Here is a 21,597-nt window from a genome sequence, read left to right on the forward strand (position 1 = left end):
ATTAAGGGGACCTTTCTGTCCTTCCAAAAGACAGACAGACTGACTTACCTGTCTGCATTCAAGGAAGATACGTTAGGAGGATAATCAAGGTTGTAGGCTAGGACGGTGGTATAGTGATTGAACCCAAAAAAGTCATAGGTGCCATTGATCCTCCTCTTCTCACTCTCAGTAAACTCTGGGAGCCTGGGTGGGTGAAATGAGGCATTAAGGGTGAGGGACTTTTAGGAAGAATCACCTTTATGGAAATCCCCTTATGTTATGAGGGGTCGCTCTGGATTCCAGGCACTTGACCATGGCTAGAAGCTGCTGGCAGGTAGGAGTGGCCCTGAGCACCTGAGGCTCCTCCCACCCACAACCTCCCTGCCCTGTGGCGCTGTGGAGCCTCTCTTCCTGTTGGCAGAGTGAAAACTCACACTCCTCTTTTATAAGCTCCCGCTGCAGGGCCACACACAGTGTATTTTCTTCCAGCATTAACATGCAAATTCTGATATGTACCATCTGTGATAAATTTAAAAATCAAAAACATCTGAGGTGCATATCTCAAGATTATTTGTTCATAAAGTTCTCTCTTATAACTTGTATTTCCTTGTTTTTTTTAAAGTTCATCTGTTTTTGCTGTTGGTTGGTTCAGGCGTCTTTTCTCTAAAGTCTATCCTTAATTCGTAAGGGAATATTTTTACAAATTGAGTAATAGATGTTTGGGCTTAACATGTACCTGGGACTTTTTCCATGTTTTCTGAATGAGGAGACTTTTCTATGAAACTTGACTACCACACACTTGTGTTTTGTATCTACAGGGTACAAATGCACACACAGGCTGACAGGGAGACCCTAGTGCTCTGGTTTAGATATACCAGGTGTTACCCTGCTTAGACCTCAACACATTCTTCTTGAATTTTCTGCTATCATTAACCTAGGGGATCAAAACCAACCTTCTCTAGGGTTTCTGAAATGGTGCGTAAAAACTAAAGCCCAACATCTTCATATCCTTGCTCCTCAGGGCCTGTGGCTCCAAGGCCCTGTGCCTGGCTTCCCAGACCCCCCACCACGCAGTCCCAATCTCTTCACTGCTACAGTTCCGTCTCCCCACTTTAGCAGCACACACTTCATTCTTACCTCTAGGCCTGTACTCACACCCCCACTTCTTGGGTGGAATGACCTCTACTCAACTAAATGCAAGTCATTGTCGACTGATGTTCTGCCTCATCTATGAAGTCTCCTAGGTCTATCTTGCACAACCTGATCTCATCTAGTTTTCTTTGTACTGAAGAAATTGGAGAATAGAATTCCAGGGAATACTGTCTTCTAGCTAGTCTGTCAGCAACTAGAGAAGCCAGACTTGTACTCTTCTCCTTAGTTGGCCCCCACTGGGCTCTGACCTAGATACCCAGTAGCAGCTCACCAAAGTTGTATGAATGGGCCAGACTGCTCACTTGCTTATTGGAGACCAGAGTTAACACATCAGACCTTTAGACACAACCTGCTCAGCAGGATTGTCCTAAACAAGCCAGGAGTGCGTTATACAGTGAGAAGTGGATTTTCTAATCATTCACAGATGGGCTTTTTGGTGGCGTTTGAGGAAAAGACTTAAAAGCTGTATATGAACCCATGCCTGCTGAATTCCTTTCACCACCCTCCCTTGTGAGCTATCATGAGGTGTGTATATTCCCATAAGGCCAGTGACCATCGCTCTGTGCCCTTCCACACACCATACTTCTACCCGTTAGATGATTCTTAGACCTACACTGTGAATCCGGGAGGCAGGCAGCCTGGCTTTGAATCCCAGTTGTGTCACTTTAATAAGTGAGTGAACTTGCCTTAATGGGTTTTTTTGGGTACTGACAATTGAACTTAAAGACACTCAACTACTTAGCCACATCCCCAGTCCTATTTTGTATTTTATTTAGAGAGAGGTCTCACTGAGTTGCTTAGCGCCTCATTTTTGCTGAGGCTGACTTGGAACTTGCAATTCTCCTGTTTCAGTCTCCCGTGCAACTGGAATTACAGGCATTTGCCACCATGTCCAGCTTCTGCCCAGATTTTTGTGTCTCAGTTTAGTCATCTTTAAATTAGGAACAAAAATACCAGTGGAAGATCAACAAATGATAGCAGTTCCTACTGTTGCTATTACTTCCTTGACAAGAAGTGGAGTGAACCAGGAAGTGGGGATACTTTGATTCAAACAATTGCCTCTGCTGACAAAATGCACAAAATGGGCAGTTACCCATTGCTATCCACATTGACTCAAAAGGTGATAAATAAGATCAGATAAGCTGACCAATTTGTCTTTGGAGTGACTTAGTAGGATTGCTAAGACATGGCTGCTCTTAGGACAGAGTACCTGGATGTTCCTAAGAATAACAATAATAGTATAATAACTGTCAAGTACAAACTTAACATATGCCACCACATATAATCTTCCCAGCAAACAAGGAAATTCAGAGAGAAGCTATCTGGCCCCAGTACCCATGTGCTCACCACTGTGGGCATAAGATCTTACCGAGACTTGTTGAGTCCTGCTGCCAAGCTCCTCTCACGGATTCGAGTCTTCATCACATCATGGTAATCTCCATTCTTGAAAATAGGATGTGCAAACCAGCCTCCCATAAACTGTTGGGGGTGGGGAACAGTCAGCCTTATATAGCATTATAAGTGTCATTTAGAGAGAGCAGTGTCCCTGCTCATTGCCTACAAAACCTCCCCTTCCCATGACCTGGTGCTCTGCTCTCCCTAGTATGTGCATGTTTTGAATAAGTCTCTGCAGGTCTTTCTACCTGCATCTGTTTGCATAGCTACAGCATGGTTCTTAGGACAGAGCTATGTCCTCAGTAATTACAGTGGGAGGAGAAACTGACCACTGGCCTTGGTTCTCCACAAGTGCTTCCTGGCCATCCTTAGAAGGGTTGGACAGAAAAGAAAGGAGACACTCAAAGCCCCTAGGCCACTGATTCCCTCTCCTACTGCAGAGCAGCTGAACTAATAACTTGATCCAAAGATCAACTAGAAGTTTCTGAGAAGGGATGAGTTGCAATTTTTTTTTTTTTGTGTGTGTGTGTGTGTGTTGTGTGTGGGAGTACCAAGGATTGAACTCAGGGGCACTCAACCCCTGAGCCACATTCCCAGCCCTATTTTGTATTTTATTTAGAGACAGAGGCTCACTGAGTTGCTTAGCACCTCTCCATTGCTGAAGCTGGCTTTGATCTCCTGCTCATCCTCCTGAGTCACCGTACAGGCATGCACCACCGTACCCAGCTGAATTGCAATTCTTTCCTGGCTGCCCAGGTTGCTTTATGGACTTTAGGTTCAAAGCCCTGTGGCACATGCCTGTAATCCAGCAACCCTGGAGGTGGAAGCAGGAGGATTGCAAAATTGAAGTCAGCCTCAGCAACTTAGTGAGGGCTTGTTTCAAAATAAAATAAAAAGGGCCGGGGATGTGCTCGATGGTAAAGAACCTCTAGGTTTAATACCCCCAAAAAGTATCCTCCCCTCCAAAGTGGGGATCTGTTCAACCTTTGTGTGTGTGTGTGTGTATGTGCGCACACATATACTGGGTATCAAACCCAAGGATCTCATGCAAGCTAAGCATTCACTCGACCATTGAACTATATCCACCTCCACCGAAAACCTATCTTCTTTAATAAGGTCTAAGCCATCCTTATTAAGAGGATACATGGCACCAAAATAAATAATGCTAGGGAGCTTAAGAGGCTTCTTTATTCTGGAATGTGGGGCGAGGGCAGCCTTCCACTCAGTCTGAGATGAGGCTTAGAACACACATATACCCTGGTACGGTGCACTGTAGGGTAACAAATTGGACCTTTTGAGGAAGCTGACTAACAGGGGATGTGTCTGTTGTAGTGCTGAGCTGCAGTACTACAGTTCCCCAACAAAAGGTGCAATCTAATGATACTACAGTCTTAACATTTCTTGAGGTTTGGGATTTTGACTTCAGGGGGTAAAATTACTGCTCTAATTTACTAGTGCTATGAATCTGAAATGAAGGACTCCTCTGCAGAACCAAAAGTGGGAAACAATATGGAGGATGGAGACCCATGCCTGCCTTTGATACCAAGACTTGGTAGAGGGTTCCTTCTAATTCAGGGGTGCTAGCAGGATCCAGGGAGAAAGCTGTCCCATGAATGAGGGCCATTCTTCATCCCCATTTTCTTGTCAGGAGCCATACTGAGATTCAGTGGGCCATGTTACCATCAACTTACTACTGGTGTTGCTATTTTCCAGGGGCAAGATTCCACAACCAAGATGGACATCCTTGACTTAAACTCATGGTATTTACTAATGAGTTTTACAGAATCTAAAGCCCCCAATTTAAGGAATTCTTAGGCTGGAACAAATAAAATTAGATGTGCTCGCTTCAGCAGCACATATACTAAAATTGGAACGATACAGAGAAGATTAGCATGGCCCCTGCGCAAGGATGACACGCAAATTCGTGAAGCGTTCCATATTTTTAAAAAAAATAAAAATAAAAAATAAAAAATAAAATTAGATGACAACACCCAGAGAAGTGTGCAGCCCCAGATCTGTTGGCCACTAAAGACAATGCAGAGAGATTGAAGAGATGGGATTTCTTTCTATAAATGGCTTCAAATCAGTGTTATATTCAGGAAAGACTACATGTACAAATAATTTTTTAGGACTTAAACGTGATAAGAAGTTGGGTTATCTTTTATCACAACAAACCTACAAGATAGGTAGAGCATCTCTAATTGACAGGTTAAAAAAAAAAAAAAACTAAGGTGTAGAAAGTTAGATGGTTTCCCCAAGCTCACAAAATCGGGTAATAGCAAAACTGAGCCTAGATCCTAAATTTTTGATCCCCAGTGTAATTCTGTTTCCATTGGTCCACTACAAGAGAGGAAAACAGATTAGAGTGAACACTGTCCCAAAGGAAACCAGACCTCAACATATCTTCTGGCTGCCTCCACATCCTCCTGGTTGGAGGGGTCCCTGGGCTCAGCCCAGTCACTGTTGATGGTGATGGAAATAATGCCACCTTGCTGGGCGCGGTACACATCATTGTACAGATGCCAGACCTCGGAATGAGACTTTATTAGGTTGTGGCCAGCAATGTAGGGAGCAGTGTCAGAGGAGATTCCTGGAAACAGACACATGGCAACAGAATGAGCATGGCCAAGGGAGTTATTCCCTTCATACAAAAGTCCCTCTGTGTTTGGGAGAAAGATTTGGCATTAGGAAGACAAATTCAAATCCTAGTTCTACCTCTTACTAGATGCCCTGTCACTTTGAGCAAGTAATTCAGCCTTAGTTTCTTCCTCACTAGAATGGGCATCAGAGAGTGATGGTGAGAAGGAAAGTTTTTGACTTTGTATGTCCCTTGTATGTGAAGCACCCAGTATGTCTGGCAAAGGAAAGGCACTTGATGAATGTTGGCTTCTGTCTCTCTCTCCCCTAAAAGAATGGCTTGTATGTCTCAAGCAGAATACACACAACACTGTGTGCCTTAGGAGTTATGTCTCAGAGCTCTCTGGGGACCCAGATGGGAGAACATAGCAAATGCAAGCAGCTGATAGGAAGATGGCTGAGAGCAAATCCTATGGGAAAGGCTGCCCAAACTAAAATGCCAACCAAGGCCCAGTTGATGATCTGAGCCATCTCCCCATGGCTCTTTCCAGCTCTTACACATGATTAGGAGGAATCACAAAGATGAACACAAATTTACTCTCATCAGCTTAGAATCCAAGGAAAGAGAAGTTGGATGTTTTATAAGAGGCAAGAACAGGTTCACAGTCCCTTGTTCAAAGCCCTCGTGGTCCCATGTGTTTTGGAATTAAATGTTTAGTTTTTTTGTTTGTTTTGTTTTAATTTTAGAAACATTGTCTATAACGTTTGTATATACAAACCAGGATATAGCACCACTCTACCAGGGCCCAAGACAACTCTCCATAATCAAGCACAGTGGTAACTCCAGTGAACTCAGGAGTGCTCACACTGTGAGGTAAGACCACAGCAGCTCATGTGGGCTCAGGTGAGACTTCACTAAGATTAAATGGGCTCAGTCAGCCAAAATCAGTAACTAGAATCTTCAGGATTTGGGGATTATGAGCAATAGACATGAACCTGTGCAGCCTGGAATTGCCCTTCTCTACAACAATCTGCCACATCCCAATTTGAAAGAACTTCCCTCCGAGGCAGGTCAGAGTCACAGAGCAAAGAAATGAAGTCATCTTGAGATACTAAGATGTGATATTTGTGTTTAGTAAATGTGGTGTCAGAAGGGAAACCTCTACAGGTTGGGCGCTGTGGTGCACGCCTGTAATCCCAATGGCTCAAGAGGCAGGAGAATTGCAAGTTCAAGTCAGCCTCAGCAATTTAGCAAGATACTAAGCAACTCAGTGAGACCCTGTCTCTAAATAAAATACAAAATAAGGCTGGGTATGTGGCTCAGTGGTTGAGTGCCCCTGAGTTCAATCCTTAGTATCCCTCCACCCCGGCCCCCCCAAAAAGAAGGGAAACCTCTGCAACCTTGAGCAGGAGACAGGGTTTCTGAGACATTGCCATGGGGCTTTTATAGCCATGTCCTCCCCTGTCACCTGGATTTCATGTCTTCAAGGTGCAAAGAAGCCCATGTTCCAAAGAGCTGAGAAGTTAGGCGTAGGACATTTACCTGGTGCTCCTGTCCCACTGCCATAGCCTTGGAAAGCAATGACATAGGGCTCATTCAGCGTGATCCAAAATTTCACCTTGTCTCCCAGCCTCTGGAAAAGCACATCTGCATACTCCTTAAACCGCTGCACAATGGTCTCATTCTGCCAGCCTCCAACATCTTGAAGCGCCTGAGGCAGGTCCCAGTGGTACAGGGTCACCTGTGGGAAAACCGAATTGATAGTTCCAACAATTATCTTTCCATGGGAAATCACTGACATGAGATGCACCTACATAAAAATGTTGCTAAACCTGAGAATGGGGGTCAAAGTTGGAAAGAAAACGCCATGTGAGTTTTTGGACAATTCAAAAATTAAATTTGAAAACAGCATTTCATTTACAATAACATTTCATTTATAATAACAGTTCCTCAAGCCCCATCACTCCTCTATGTGGGCCTTTTCAGGGCTTGATGAAGGCCCACCCTCACCTGGGGCTGGATGTTGGCAGCCAGCAGTGCATCAATTAGCCGCTCATAGTAGTTCAGGCCTGCTTCATTGATGTACTTGGTGGTTCCATCAGGGAGGATGCGAGTCCAGGATATAGAAAAACGATAGTGGGATACACCCAGATTCTTCAGGGCGACCACATCCTCAGCAATCTTGTGATAACTGTCACAGGCCACATCTCCATTGTCATCATTCTCAATCTTCAGTGGTGTGTGAGAAAATGTGTCCCAAATACTAAGTCCTTTGCCATCTGCTCTCCATGCACCTTCGATCTTAAGATGACAAGATATGGTCAAATTAAGTCATTCAGTCAATTTGCAAATTCCTGTTAGAGGGTAAGTCCAAGTCAGGTGTTTCTCAATATCACCACCTCTGGGAGCCTTCTCACACTACCTCTCCAGTTTCTGAACTCTTACAGCTTTCTGTACAAATGTATCACCATCACACTGAATGTCCATCCAGGATTAGCTGGGAGAGCACCCACATGTAAATAAGCTATCAGTGTGTATGGTGGTCTGGGGGGAAGATTAGATAATACAGTGACATGAACTATATCGAATAAACTCAAAGCTAGATTTCTCAGCACCAGAAAGCAAAAATACAAATACAGAAAATAAAAAGGCTAGCATTGACCCTATGGAGTTGGACTGATATTGATGATAATGGTGTGAATTCATGGTTTTAAGTATATACAGGTGGATGCAGAAATATACATAAATCCGTGTGAGTATATGTACTTATGTTTCCTAGCTCTGTTCTTGAGAGGGCCTAGAAATGACACCCCAGAATACTGAGCAAACTCAGTGTCTAGATAATGGTTTCTAAATACCATGCTCCACTTAAAGGAGCCAGGAGTCATTGTAGAAAAGGCTGGAGCAGAAAAGGTGCAAGATGAGAAGTGATTGACATAGGCCATGTCAAAAGGATGTAGGATCCAGAGCTAATAGAGCACTTTGCCTAGCATGCCCAAGGCCCTGGGTTTAATCCGTAACACAGCCAAAAACAAAAGCAGAAAAAAAATGTGTAGGATCCAGCTAAAAGCCACCCCCCTGGAAAAATTTGGGACAATCTGAGCATCTAAATAATGAGTCAGGTACAGTGGTAGATGCCTATAATCCCAGCAACTCAGGAAGATGAAGAAGGAGGATCACCAGTTTAAGTCAGCCTCAGCAACTTAGTAAGACCCTGTCTCAAACTAGACACTGAAAAAAAAAACCAAAGAGCTATAGATATAGGTCAGTGGTAAGGTGCCCAAGGGTTCAATCCCCAGTACTAAAATTAAATTAATAAGTAAGTAAGGGGCTGGGGATGTGGCTCAAGCGGTAGCATGCTCGCCTGGCATGCGTGCGGCCCGGGTTTGATCCTCAGCACCACATACAAACAAAGATGATGTGTCCGCCGAAAACTAAAAAATAAATATTAAAAAATTCTCTCTCTCTCTCTCTCTCTCTCTCTCTCTCTCTAAAAAAAAAAGTAAGTAAAAAGTATAATCCGTTGGATAAAATGGGATTCAACAAGGTCATAACAATGATATATATGTAAATATATATCAATATGTGTATTTACATATACAGCATCACTATGTATATTGATATATATTGATACATACATAATATAGTAAATAAATATAAAAAGAATGATGGAATTTGAAAAAAATCACTATTTGTTAATCATTATGGTAATAATTGATTCAAGCAAACAGTATTATTAGTAGTTCCTAAAACTAGTGGGTAAAAATTTTTTTTAAATGTTTATTTTTTAATTGTAGTTGGATACAATACCTTTATTTTATTTATTTATATGTGATACTGAGGATTGAACCCAGGGCCTCGCACGTGCTAGGCGAGCACTTTACCGCTGAGCCACAACCCCAGCTGTAGTGGGTAAAATTTGATGACATATTTACAGTCTCCAAGAAGCTCCCCACAAAATGCTTCTAGGTATGAAATAGTTATTATTGATTTTATGGTAGAGAATCCTGGTAGATGACTATTTTTATTCAAGTAATAAAATAAGTTTCAATATAATACACATGTGAGTATTTGTAAAAACACACATGCACACATATATACATGTGTACATACATAGAGATAAGTAAATATGGTGAGATATAAAGAGTTGAGGAGTCTGGGAAAAAGTATATGGGAGGCTACTATTTTTGCAACTTTTCTCTATGTCTATAAAGATATACCAATAAAAGTTTTGTTTCTTTCTTTCTTTTTTTTTTTTTTAAAGAATACACAGTCCTGGGGCTGGGGTTGTGGCTCAGCTGTAGAGAGCTTGCCTAGAGCATGCAAGGCCCTGGGTTCCATCCTCAGCACCACATAAAAAGTAAATAAATAAGTAAAACAAAGGTATTGTGTCTAACTACAACTGAAAAATAAAAATAAAATAAATAAAAAAGAATACACAGTCCTGAGGGGAAGATGACTGGTGCTCTAGGCTTATGGCTAAGAAGCGCTGACAGCCCAAACTATAAGTGCTTCTCATCCTTCCTGATTCATACCCACACTTTGCTCATCAGAATATTCAGTGTCACGAATGGTGACAACTATGCCTTTTGACTGCCATGATGAATAGAAATGGACACTCAATGACAACTCAAAATTCAAGATGTGAGGTGGCTGAAATGTTCTCAAGTCATGCCCTATCGTTGCAAGACAGGGTCTAAGAAGTCAACAAGGCTTGTAGCCTTGGAAAAATCTAGTCCTTCCTGTGTCCCTTGTAAACCCAGGGGACAGTGGTTCTCCCTGGGTCATTTTGCCCTCAAGGGAACAGTTAGAAATATCTGTACAAGTGTTTGGAAAGCTTCAGTTATTACAATGGGCATGGGGCCAGGAGAGGCTGGGAGCTGTGGAGAATCTACTGGCATCTAGTGTGTAGAAGCCACAGATGCTGCTAATCATCCTATAGTGTACGCGAGAGTCCCCATGACAAGGAATCATTCGTACAAAATATCAGTCAGCCCCTAATGAGAAACCTCTGACAGAGGGTTGCCTGATTTAGCAGGATCCAGCCTCTTGGCATTCTCTCAAGTGAATATTTTGTGTTCTGGTGTTGGCCAGAGTACCGAAGAGGACTGAGATCTGGGGTTTCCTTGATCCTCTAAACAGTACACATGAACTTTTTTTTTTATGTTTTCCCACAAATTAACTTAGCTGATAAATATCTAGCAGAATTTGGCCTGAGACTTTCCTTTATCACTCGGTAACGCAGTCATCTGGGAGTAGCTAACCCTCATCTTCCTGAAATATTTTCAGCAGTGATAATCATGTAGAAAATCCTCACAGGCTCAGCACCCTGCCCAGGTCCACATTAAGAATGCCCATTTCTGTATCAGAGAAGATTAATAGAGGTAGAGAAAAACCACTAACTTCCCAGCAAGGCATTCACCGCCCTTTATCTCTCATTATTCCAAAAAAAATAATAATAAAACCATCATATCTTTGGTTGAGCCTCATGTGGCATGAATAAGGTAACAGTGTCATGTTAGATCATCAGAAAAATCCCAGGCCCAGGTTTAGAAGCAAACTGGGTAACCTGCCTACTTGGAAGGACCAGGTAAGGAAGAGAGGCATCCAGCAAGACTCTGCATATGCACATGTCTTTACCTGTGTTGGCGTCCAGGCTCTCCCTGCTCCTGGCTCTACAAGCACCCATCTCAGCACAGACTAGTCTGACCAAATTTGGGGAAGTAAAGAAGCTGGACCCCCAGGATCTGGCAGGGGCAGGGATTTGGGGATGTGGTCATAGTGTTGATGGGCTCTCAGCTCCCCACCTGATACGCAGCAGATGCTGTACTCCAGATGAAGCCCTCTGGAAACTGTCCGTATAGGAATTCATCCTCTTTGGGCAGTGGCATGCCATTGTTGGTAATGACCTCTGTGTAGTACTTGGCTGAGGCTCTTGCTGTGCGAAGCCTGTTCGTGTCATTGAAGTCAACGTGGTACAGTCCGAATTTGACTGTGTAGCCAAACAGCCACTCAAAGTTGTCCATCAGAGACCAGACAGAATACCCTCGAAGGTCTACGCCATCCAGCCTGTAGGCTGGGAACATCCCAAAGAGAAGAGGAGAGCTTTACATCAAGAGGCAGGATCTCCAGGAAACCCTGCCAAGTGCTGGTTCCTCACCCCTAAACTATCAACTTAATGTTACACAAAGTAACATAAGCTCTAAGAGCCAAACACCTTGTGGATCTTACTTTTTGCCATCTCAGATAACCCTACAGTATTAATGACTGATCTTTGCAAAATCAAATTCTTTTGTTAAGAGAAAGAGGCATGTCCTGAATTCAAGACCTCAGGCCACTTCAGAAGCACAGGTGTTTGCATTTAAAGAAGAAGGGTTTTTGTTATTATTGGTGTTGTTCTGAGGTAAATGGAAACTCCATGAGGGCAGAAATTTATGTTTTGTTCCCTGCTGCATCCCCAGCATCTAAAATAGAACTTATCAACAAAGTAATTGATCAATAATGAATAAATGGACTAATGAAAATATTCTTTGGGGGGAATTATGTGTATATACATTTGTACATTTTTCTTGGGGAAAGGATCATACCTTTTTCCCCCAGCTTGTCAATGGATGTGTAACTCCCAAACAGGAAAGGAATATATGGAGTTAGGGCATAAAAGTGAGACTGTGAAAGCACGCTGCCAAAACATTTCAGGCACACGACATACAGATTTTATAAGATGAACTGAACCCTCACATACCTTTCAAAGCTTCATTGATATAGGTTTTGTGGTAAAATATCCTATCGGTGTCTTCCACTGCTGGATTTGACAGCCCCACTCCATTTTCTGTGATGTAAATGGGTATATCACCATATTCTTCCTTGATCCAATTCAGCAGTCTCCGTGTCCCCCAGGGCACGGCTGGGTTCATTGCCGTGGCAGTCCATGAAGGGTCCACCTCCTCGGTGATCTCCTGGTCATCTTCGTAGGAGGGTGGGTCTAGCCTGGTTGTTTTGTGCTGCACGATTTTGGACGAGTAGGTGTTGAGGCAGAAGACATCGGCCGTACCCCTGATGTATGCCTTCTCCTCCTCGGTGAAGCTGGGCAGGCGGGAGCTGGCCAAGTGTTGTAGTTCACTCCTATTCCCCACTTTCCACTTCATGGCATCGGGATAGTCTCCGTTCCTAAAAATGGGATGGGCAAACCAGCCCAGGGAGAACTGTAGCATTCGGTCAGCTGCTTCTACATCTCTTGGGATCCCTAGTGACTTGGGTTCTGCCCAGTGTGCACTAAGGCTCAGTGAGATGACCCCCTTCTGCTCCTGCCGGTATTTCTCATCGTAAGTGTGATAGACTCTGGCGTGAGCTTTGATGACTGCATGGGCAACCCTGTAAGGTGTCCATCCTGGGTCCTGCACATTCGGGGGAAATTCTCCTATGCCGTAACCCAACCATGCCTGGAACGTGGGCTCATTAAAGGTCATCCAGAATTTGACTCTGTCACCGAATGTCTGGAAACAGAAGTCTGCATAGCTGTCAAACAACTCAATCAAGGACGGATTCTCCCAGCCTCCAATATCCTGGAGGGCCTGGGGCAGGTCCCAGTGAAACAGTGTTACCATGGGAGAGATGTTGCTTGCTACCAAACCATCGATCAGCCTGTTGTAGTAATTGACACCATGAGCGTTGACAGAGTCGATTCTCCCAGTTGGGAAAATCCGAGACCAGGAGATGGAGAAGCGATAGGCCTTCACCTTCAAAGTTCGAAGCATATTCAGATCCGCATCCAGTTTGTTATAACTGTCACAGGCTATGTCTCCATTGGCATTGTCTTTCACATTGTTCCCTGGAGTATGAGTAAAGTTATCCCAAATGCTGGGGCCTTTGCCATCAGCATCCCAAGCTCCTTCGATTTGATAGGCTGAAGAGGACACGCCCCACAGAAAGTCATCCCGGAAGGTGCCATGATAGAACAAGTCTCTTTCAAACTTAGGTTGTTTGGAGAACTTTTCCCAAACTACTTTAGCCTTGGAGGGCACCTCAGATGGAAAAGTGAAAGCTTTGGCCTTGGAGGGGAAGTCTGCTGTTTTAGAAGGAGGCAGTCTTCTTACTACTGGGGCGAGGAAACCATTTTTTTCAATGACGCTGGTGAAAAAGTAAGCTGATTTCCTGGGAGTCCTTGGTTTGCTGCTGTCATTAAAATCGACATGGTACAGCCCGAATCTCTGGCTGTAACCAGAGGAGCCTTCAAAGCCATCGAGGAAGGAACGAGCAATATAAGAACGGACATCCACTGCATCCTCCTTGATGGCTGTGAAGGAGACAGAAATTAGGGTTATTTTAAAATAATCATTATTGAAAAAAATATATAAGTAAACTCTGTTATTAGTATTGCTTTAAAATTTTTTTCTCCTGACTTGAAAATTTTGGAGGTGACTTTGTTTACCACTCAAATTTAATTCTTTTTCCTCTTCCAGAATGAGCACAAGGATTACAGTCATGTGCCACTGAGCCGGCCTTAATATTTTTTTAATATTTATTTTTTAGTTTTAGGTGGACACGACATCTTTACATTATGTGGTGCTGAGGATCAAGCCCAGTGCCCCCTGCATGCCAGGCAAGCACTCCACCACTGAGCCACACCCCAACCCTGAATTTTTTTTTTTCTTTTTTTTTTTTATTGGTTGTTCAAAACATTACAGAGCTCAAGACATATCATCTTTCATACAATCGACTCAATTGGGTTTTGAACTCCCCAAATACATAATACAGATCACTTCTGTTACATACTCACATTTTTACATAATGGCATATTAGTGACTGTTGTATTCTGCTACCTTTCCTATCCCCTACTATCCCCCCTCCCCTCCCCTCCCCTCCCAACATCCCTCTCTACCTCCTCTGCTGTTGTTCAATTCTCTCCCCTTTTTTCCCCCCACCCCCTTGCCCCTCATAACCTCTTATTATTTTGTGTATCACTGAAGGTCTCCTACCATTTCCATATGTTTTCCCTTCTCTCTTCCTTTCTCTCCCCCCATTCGTCTTAGTTTACTGTTAGTCTTTTCCTCATGCTCTTCCTTCCTGTTCTATTCTTAGTGGCTCTCTTTATATCAAAGAAGACATTTGACATTTGTTTTTTAGGGCTTGGCTAGCTTCACTTAGCATAATCTGCTCTAATGCCATCCATTTCCCTGCCAACCCTGAATTTTTTAAACTGTTGTTCTTCCCTATTTACATTTAGTAATATTGGCATAAAATGATGACATATGCTATGTTAAAAAAAGACTAAAAAAATTTATTTCCTGGTACAGTAGGTTAAATGGTGGCCTGCCAAAAGATACATCCAAGTCCTAACCCCAGGTAATCTACAGTTTCAAGACGAGGTCATTCCGAGTTAACTGGGTAAACCCTAATCCTGGCAACAAGCATGACCACAGGAGAAGGTCATGTGAAGCTGGAGGCACGGATTAGAGTCCTGTATCCACAAGACACCGAATACCTGGAGCCACCAGAATCTGCAGAGAGCAGGGAAGGAATCTCTATTACAGGTTTGAGAGGGAAAGCAGCCCTATTGAGACCTCAGTTTTAGGCTTCCTGATTCTAGACCTGTGGGATAATACATTTCTGTTATTTTAAGCCACCAAGTCTGGGTAATTTGTTACAGCAGCCTCACTCACCTTCAATTTGCCAAATGATCTAGTAAGTCAACCAAAAACCAGAGCCAAAGTAAAAAGATAATGGCTGTAGAGGGCTCTAGCTTAGAGCCAGTGGAGAATTAGGCCCGTTTGTTTTCAAGCTATACAAACCTCTCAACTAACAAACTGCTTGCATAAGAGGTAGAAAACACTGTTCATTCAATAAATAAGTCAGTAAGCATGGACTTTGTTCAAGGTCTGTGCTAGGCTCTGGGGACAAGGATGGATAAAATCATTACAGCTTAGTGGGCAGAGGGAGGAACTGAGCCAGAAATAAAGCTTCTGGCTCTAATCACTGCCTGTTTGGGGGTGCCAGTCTCTAAAGGCGTGGGTTTTGCAGTTGCCCTGTGAGGAGAGTATCTGCTGTCTTTACTGGACAAAGCTATTTCAAGGATCCTTGAGATAATGTCTCAAAGGAATTCCAAGATTATTTAAAAAGAAAAACAGAATTGTAGCTAACACCGAGATGTGTCCCAGTGAGGGGCAGAGGGTGCCTATCCCCTCAGGTCTCACCGATTGACTTTCTCTCTGAATTTAGACAGTCTCCTAACCTTGTCAGCACAGTCCTGTGGTCAGACAGACAGCCACTCACTACCAGGGATCATGACTGACTTGTGAGAGGAAACCCATTTGCCATCCTTTCTCATTAGGAATAAAAAGACATATGAACTGGTATGTTAGGTAAGAGTGAACTGTAGGTACCAGTCAACCAGGTCACGTGGAATACAGATTTTATAGCCAGTCAAAGGAGAGGGCTATCAGTGTGGCTGGAGCAATGAGGGAAGAGTTAATGGGCTGGAGGGCCACCTAAGAGTCCTCACACCGTGCATGACCTTGTCATCCTACACTTCAGTTCTTTGCCCGTGACTCTCAGTAGACTGAGAATTCTCTATGGAAGGAATAATGTTTGTTCAATATTGTACCTCTACTGTCTTGCACAATACTGGCATATTACAGGCACTCCATTTTTTTTAGCTGTGGATGGACACAATACCTTTATTTTATTTATTCATTTTTATGTGATGATGAGGATTGAACCCAGTGCCTCATTCATGCTAGGCAAGTGCTTTACCACTGAGCTACAATTCTAGCCCCTCAATATTTGTTTTTTTTTAAAGAAAGAGAGAGAGAGAGAGAGAGAGAGAGAGAGAGAGAGAGAGAGAGAATTTTAATATTTATTTTTTAGTTTTCAGTGGACACAACATCTTTGTTTGTATGTGGTGCTGAGGATCGAACCCGGGTCGCACGTATGCCAGGCGAGCACGCTACCGCTTGAGCCACATCCCCAGCCCCTCAATATTTGTTTTTAAAGTGTATTAAAAATGGTAAGATTTGACAGGTACCATGGCATGCACCTATAATCCTAGCTACTCAGGAGGCTGAGGCAGGAGGATTGTAAGGTTAAGGCTGGCCTCAGCAAATGAGCAAGACCCTGTCTCCAAATAAAAAGAGTTCTAGCTCAGTGGTAAAGTGCCCTCTGAGTTAAATATCCAGTACAACAACAACAAGATAAAACTGATGGTTGCTAAAACTCGGATGGACAGAATGTAGAAGGGTGGTGTTCTAGGGAACAAGAACCCAGGAATAAAGACATAAGCCTTCATGGAAATAGAGTTAGAAGGATGATGTGAAGAACTCCCCACTATTGATACCAATACTGCTTTTTGGGCTTCATTGCCCTGGGAGACCGTCTTTGTTCCATTAACAGAACTCTAATGACTTGGAGGAAAAATACTTCCCACCTTCCGATCACCAGCATATCCACTGTCCTTACCCTTGAGCACCTCATTGATATACTGGTTGAAGTAATCCACTCTCAAAGAATCATCAAAGAGATCTTCATTCTCTCCTATGGGCATGCCATTCCCAGCCAGGTAGATGGGAACTCTTCCTCTCGTGTATTCCAGGGACACAAACCGCAACAGCCTCCTTATACCCCAGGGCACTATGCGAATCCAAGGAGAGGAAGTTTGGGGCCATGCAGGGTCCACATGTTGGGAGAAACCTCCGATATTATCATAGCTGGGGATGCAGGTGACTTGTTGGGCCTTGCTGATGAGGCGGGAGGTGTAATGTGACAGGCCCAGAAAGTCGGCAGAGCCCTTTAGGAGCTGCTTCTCGGCCTCGGTGAATTCAGGGAGCTGGGCCATAGGCTGGGGACACTGTTTGTTTATCTGTTGAATCTGAGCCTTCAGAGTGGCAGGGTAGTCTCCATCCACAAAGATGGGGTGTGCAAACCAGCCCAGCATGAAGTGCAAGAAGCGCTCAGAGGCTATCAGGTCCTCAGGTCTCTCTGGAGACAGGGGCTCTGCCCAGTGTGAGTTCAGCACTATGCCCACACGCCCCTGCTGCTGCAGGCGATGCTGACGGTCGTAGTGGTGCCAGGTTCTGGCGTGAGCCTTGAGGATCGAGTGAGCCACCTTGAGAGGAAGAAAGAAGGAAACAGCTCTTAGTGTCAATGACAATTTCAACAATAGCACTAATGAGCCAAAAATAAGGCCACAGTAACATCAATGAGTTAACACCAATGTCAATATCAAGGCCACAGAGAAGACAACACTTTGTCAACATGATATCAACACTATTTTCAACAAGTCATCAACGACTCAACATTAACACCAATGTCAATAATGTCAACTAGTCAATAATAACATCAAAAAATCAAAGTCAGCCAGGTGTGAGGCGCATCCCTATAATCCAGTGACTCAGAGGCTGAGGCAGGAGGATCACAAGTTCAAAACCAGCCTCAGCAACTTAGTGAGGGCTGCCATAAAATAAAGTGAAAAGTAACAAAGGCCTATGAATGAAGCTCAGAGGTAAAAACCCTCCTGGGTTTAATTCCCAGTACGGTGAGGAAAAAACACTATTGTCAACACTATCAACGTCAGTGTTAACACCAGGGAGGCAACGAGTTAACCATTCAACATCAACAAATCAACACCGACAGCATCAACAACCACCTGAACATAACATGTCGAGAACACCTACTGCTCAATAAATCCTGTCACATAATCCTTTCAACCACCTCATGTGGCAAGTACAGCAATTACCACTTTACATATGAGGAAAACGAGATCCACGTAGGTGTAATAACTACAAGGCTACAGTCAGGAGAAACGTGAGAATATAAAACCAAGGCAATCTGACTCCGGGCCTGTTTGTAATCCACATCCCTATAATCCAGTGACTCAGAGGCTGAAGCAGGAGGATCACAAGTTCAAAACCAGCCTCTCTACTCAATAAGTGATTATTGAACAATTAGTCCAGGGTAAAGGGGTATTATTTTAATTAATACACAAGGGAGAAGAAGACCACTTTTTCTAACCTACTTGTTCTGTAGTCTTCTTAAATGTATGAAGAAAAACCACAACCAGGAACTATCCCCACACAGTGCTGGGGATGGAACCCAGGGCTCCTGGCGTGCTAGGCAAGTGATGTACCACTGAGCTGCATCCCCCAGAGTCTCTTTATAGACTTAGCTCATCATCTTGGAAAAGTTATCAGCTTTCTTGGTGGAACATGGGAAAATAGGGATAAAAATTGAGTGGTATGGAGTGTAACAAGCTTACTTTCATATCAAGACTGTCAATAACTTGCTTTGCAAACTTGAACTATCAGTTTCCTCAATTTCAGCTTTTCTACAAGAACTGTATATTATGCAGCAGGACTAAGTGAGATTCACATACGTAAAACACCAAGCAAAAACTTGGAGTGCTGAAGGGAGGTTGCTAAATCTTAGTTGTTTTTTTTTTTTCTTCTTTTTATCATCTGAAAAGATGGACACGTACTTTTGAAGAATTTCATAACAAAATGTGGCCTGGGAAGCAACACGCCTGGCTTTTCTTATGTCCTGAATGTTAGTCCTTAACTGAGCTCTAAACACTACTGGCAAACTTCTCCTTTCCAAAATGCAAGAATGGGCCCTACTTAACTAGTCTGTGCTGGGCAGGGTGCTCAGTGGGCCATTAGGCAACCATTAGAAACAGTCATTGTCACTGTGATACAATGTGGAAAGTGCTAATAGCATGATGCCAAGTAAACAGTGAGCACTAAAGCAAGGCCTAAGTGCAAAAAGCCAAGAATGGAAAGAAATACTAGACATTGTCACCCTAAAATCTGTATGTTGAAGCCCTAGACCCCAAGGCAACGGTATGTGGAGAGGAAGCCTTAGGGAGGTAAAGAGATTTAAGGGAGGTCACAAAGGTGGCGCCCTCTTGGTGAGAGTAGTGTACTCACAGGAAGAGCCATCAGGGTGTGCTCTTGCTCTCCCCATCACGTGTGAACACAGCAAGAGGGCAGTCTGCAGACCGGAATGAGAGCCCTCCCCAGAGAGACCTCCTTAGTACCTTGATCTGGGATTTCCCAGCCTCCAGCAGTGTGAAGAAAACATCTCTGTTGTTTAAGCCACCAGCCTATGGTATCTTGTTACAGCAGCCTAAACTAAGACTATCTCAATATTAAAACATGTTAATTAATAAATAACAAGCAACAATTGAAGGAGCTGGGGATGTGGCTCAGTTTGCCTAAATAAATAGAATTTGAGAAGAAGAGTGAAGGGAACTTTCTCAAAGTCTCTAAAAATATCTTGGGAGTCATAGTAAAGCCTAAGAAAGTCTCAGTCATAAGAAAAACCTAAGAAGAAAAGGTTTGGATGAGTTTTACAACAGGCAGACACTGAGAAAGCATGAAACCTTTCGTTTTCAAAGGGGCTGCTTTCCAGGCACGCAGTCACTTGTTAACAAGAGCAGAACAGAAGCTTTGAGAGAGGGGCTTTGGCATCTCATCGTGTCACTTACACATGACGTTCCAGTTCGCTCTAATTATGAACATTTCAAGTTGTTCTAAGTTTATTATGTGTGCCACTAACATCTCTCCCAGAAGGTTATAACATGTTGAGGACATGGCTGATCTCTCCCCTTAACCTGGAACAGAACCCAAAATATGAAAGGGAAAGCCAGCCTAACAAATCTACCCTAAAGAATCTTACCAGAGAAAGCTGCTGGATTTTCTGGGAGATTCTGAAAGAAAAAGGGACATGATGGGAAGAACCCATAATAACCCATTTGAAATTTGGTCCCCAGAGCCTAGCACTGTGGTGCATGCCTGAAGTCCCAGTTACTAGGGGAGCTGAGGCAGACAGATTGCTTGAGCCCAGCCGGGAGTTTAAGACCAGCCTGGGCAACACCTGAGAGCCTGTCTCAAGAAAAGAAAAATTAAAAATTGGTCCCATTTGTCTATCTCCATCTTGTCGAAATGATATCTGATGGCCTTCTAAGAAAGCCACCTCCGTGTCCCACCTCCCCATCTCTCAGTGTAGGCAGGGCCTGGGACCTTGGCCCACACCTGTCACCAGTCCCCTAGCTGAGATCCAGAGATGGATTCAGGAGTGTGTCTGTGGTCACCCAGAGACCAGGAGATAGGAGCAAAAGCAAATGGATTAAGACAACAAGGGAAACGAGAGAGCTGCTGGGTCTGGAACTATCTCCTGTGCTATGATCAAGTTCTATCTTGACTAAGCTACAACCAAGATTTTTCAGTTTGCTGAATTCACAAATTCCCTCCTTGATTAACACAAAGAGGCCTAGGTGACATGAGAAACTTGCTTTTTTTTTTTTTTTTTAAATAAGTGCAGTGCTGTGGGTGGAACCTAGGGCTAGGCAAGCCCTCTATGGCTATGGCTCCAGCCTGGGGACTTGCTTTGAGTCAGGAAGGGAGTCTCAGAACCTGTCTTCCAACCTGCAACCCAACAGTGAGGTCTTCACAAACATTGTTTATCCTCTCTGATCCCAATTTTCTCATCCATCAGGGCAATTCTAAGGAATTCTATTTTTAAAGAGCTAGTACAGGGTCTGGACAAATTAAGGTAATTAATTTATGGTTTCCTTTCCCTCCCTCTGATCACCTTTAAAGAACAAAAAGTAAAGACTTGCTGATGCAAAACAGACAGATAAAATTACTTTCTTCCAGCCCAATTAGGAGCTGTGGGAATGGGCAGTACCTTAAAAGAGGCTACTCCTGGGTCAGAAATGCCTGGAGCATGTTGGCCGGTGCCATAGCCTGCATAGCTTATCACCCATGGCTCGTGGAAGGTCACCCACAACTTCACACGGTCCCCAAAAGTAGAGAAGCAGAAGGTGGCATAATCCAGGAAGGCATCCACCACTCTCTCATTCTGCCATCCGCCGTGATCCTGCAGGGCCTGAGGCAGGTCCCAGTGGAACAGTGTCACCATAGGCTCGATCCCAGAGTCCAGCAGGCTGTCAATCAGCTTGTTGTAGTAGGCAACCCCTTGGAGGTTGGGGCTGGTCCTGTGCCCAGTGGGGAAGATCCGGGACCAGGAAATGGAGAACTTGTACACTTGAGCCCGGAGGCCACGGAGCAAGGCGACATCAGAGACTGGCTTGTGGTAACTATCACTGGCCACCTTTGGTGTTGCCTGGCCATTGATGGCATTCAGGTGCCCGTATTGGTCCCAAATGCTTGCCCCTCTCCCACCCTCAGCCCAGCCTCCTTCCACATTAAAGGCTCCTGTGGAGACGCCCCAGAGGAAGCCTTCTGGGAAAACGTCCTGCAGGAAGGCATCTCTTTCTGCCCGGGACTGGTTAGCAAAGGTTTCCCAGACTCTCTGGTAGGCTGAGCCTGAGTACAAGGACCCAACTGCCATCTCTTGGTCCTGATGCTGGTCGGTCTGAAGGGCCAGGCTTTCAGTCAGAGAACAAGACACGCTGTGGGGTTGAAGTGACACCAAGGAATGATTAGTGACTCAGAGTTACAAATACCCCCATGCTGATGAATAGGGTTCAACGGACTTAATCT

The 21,597-nt window shown here is 43.9% G+C and overlaps 1 protein-coding gene and 1 non-coding gene across 3 annotated transcripts in view; one reads left to right on the forward strand and one right to left on the reverse strand.

Moving 5' to 3' along the window:
• Lct (lactase) overlaps positions 1–21,597 on the reverse strand; it is a 41,487-nt gene that overhangs the window by 4,238 nt on the left and 15,652 nt on the right. For both annotated transcript variants that reach the window (XM_078017311.1, XM_005315839.5), the window contains exons 6-14: positions 20,780–21,506; positions 16,556–17,201; positions 11,847–13,397; positions 10,912–11,180; positions 7,115–7,405; positions 6,647–6,845; positions 4,920–5,116; positions 2,501–2,610; positions 49–183 (exon numbers count right to left, since the gene is read on the reverse strand). In XM_078017311.1, coding sequence (XP_077873437.1) covers positions 49–183; positions 2,501–2,610; positions 4,920–5,116; positions 6,647–6,845; positions 7,115–7,405; positions 10,912–11,180; positions 11,847–13,397; positions 16,556–17,201; positions 20,780–21,506 — 4,125 coding nt within the window. The remainder of the gene's footprint in view (positions 1–48; positions 184–2,500; positions 2,611–4,919; positions 5,117–6,646; positions 6,846–7,114; positions 7,406–10,911; positions 11,181–11,846; positions 13,398–16,555; positions 17,202–20,779; positions 21,507–21,597) is intronic.
• On the forward strand, positions 4,364–4,470 carry LOC120883862 (U6 spliceosomal RNA). Its single transcript, XR_005726041.1, has one exon. It is a non-coding gene; the product is annotated as a U6 spliceosomal RNA (small nuclear RNA).

The sequence above is a fragment of the Ictidomys tridecemlineatus genome, chromosome 7 (assembly GCF_052094955.1).
Source record: "Ictidomys tridecemlineatus isolate mIctTri1 chromosome 7, mIctTri1.hap1, whole genome shotgun sequence".
Lineage (NCBI taxonomy): Eukaryota > Metazoa > Chordata > Mammalia > Rodentia > Sciuridae > Ictidomys > Ictidomys tridecemlineatus.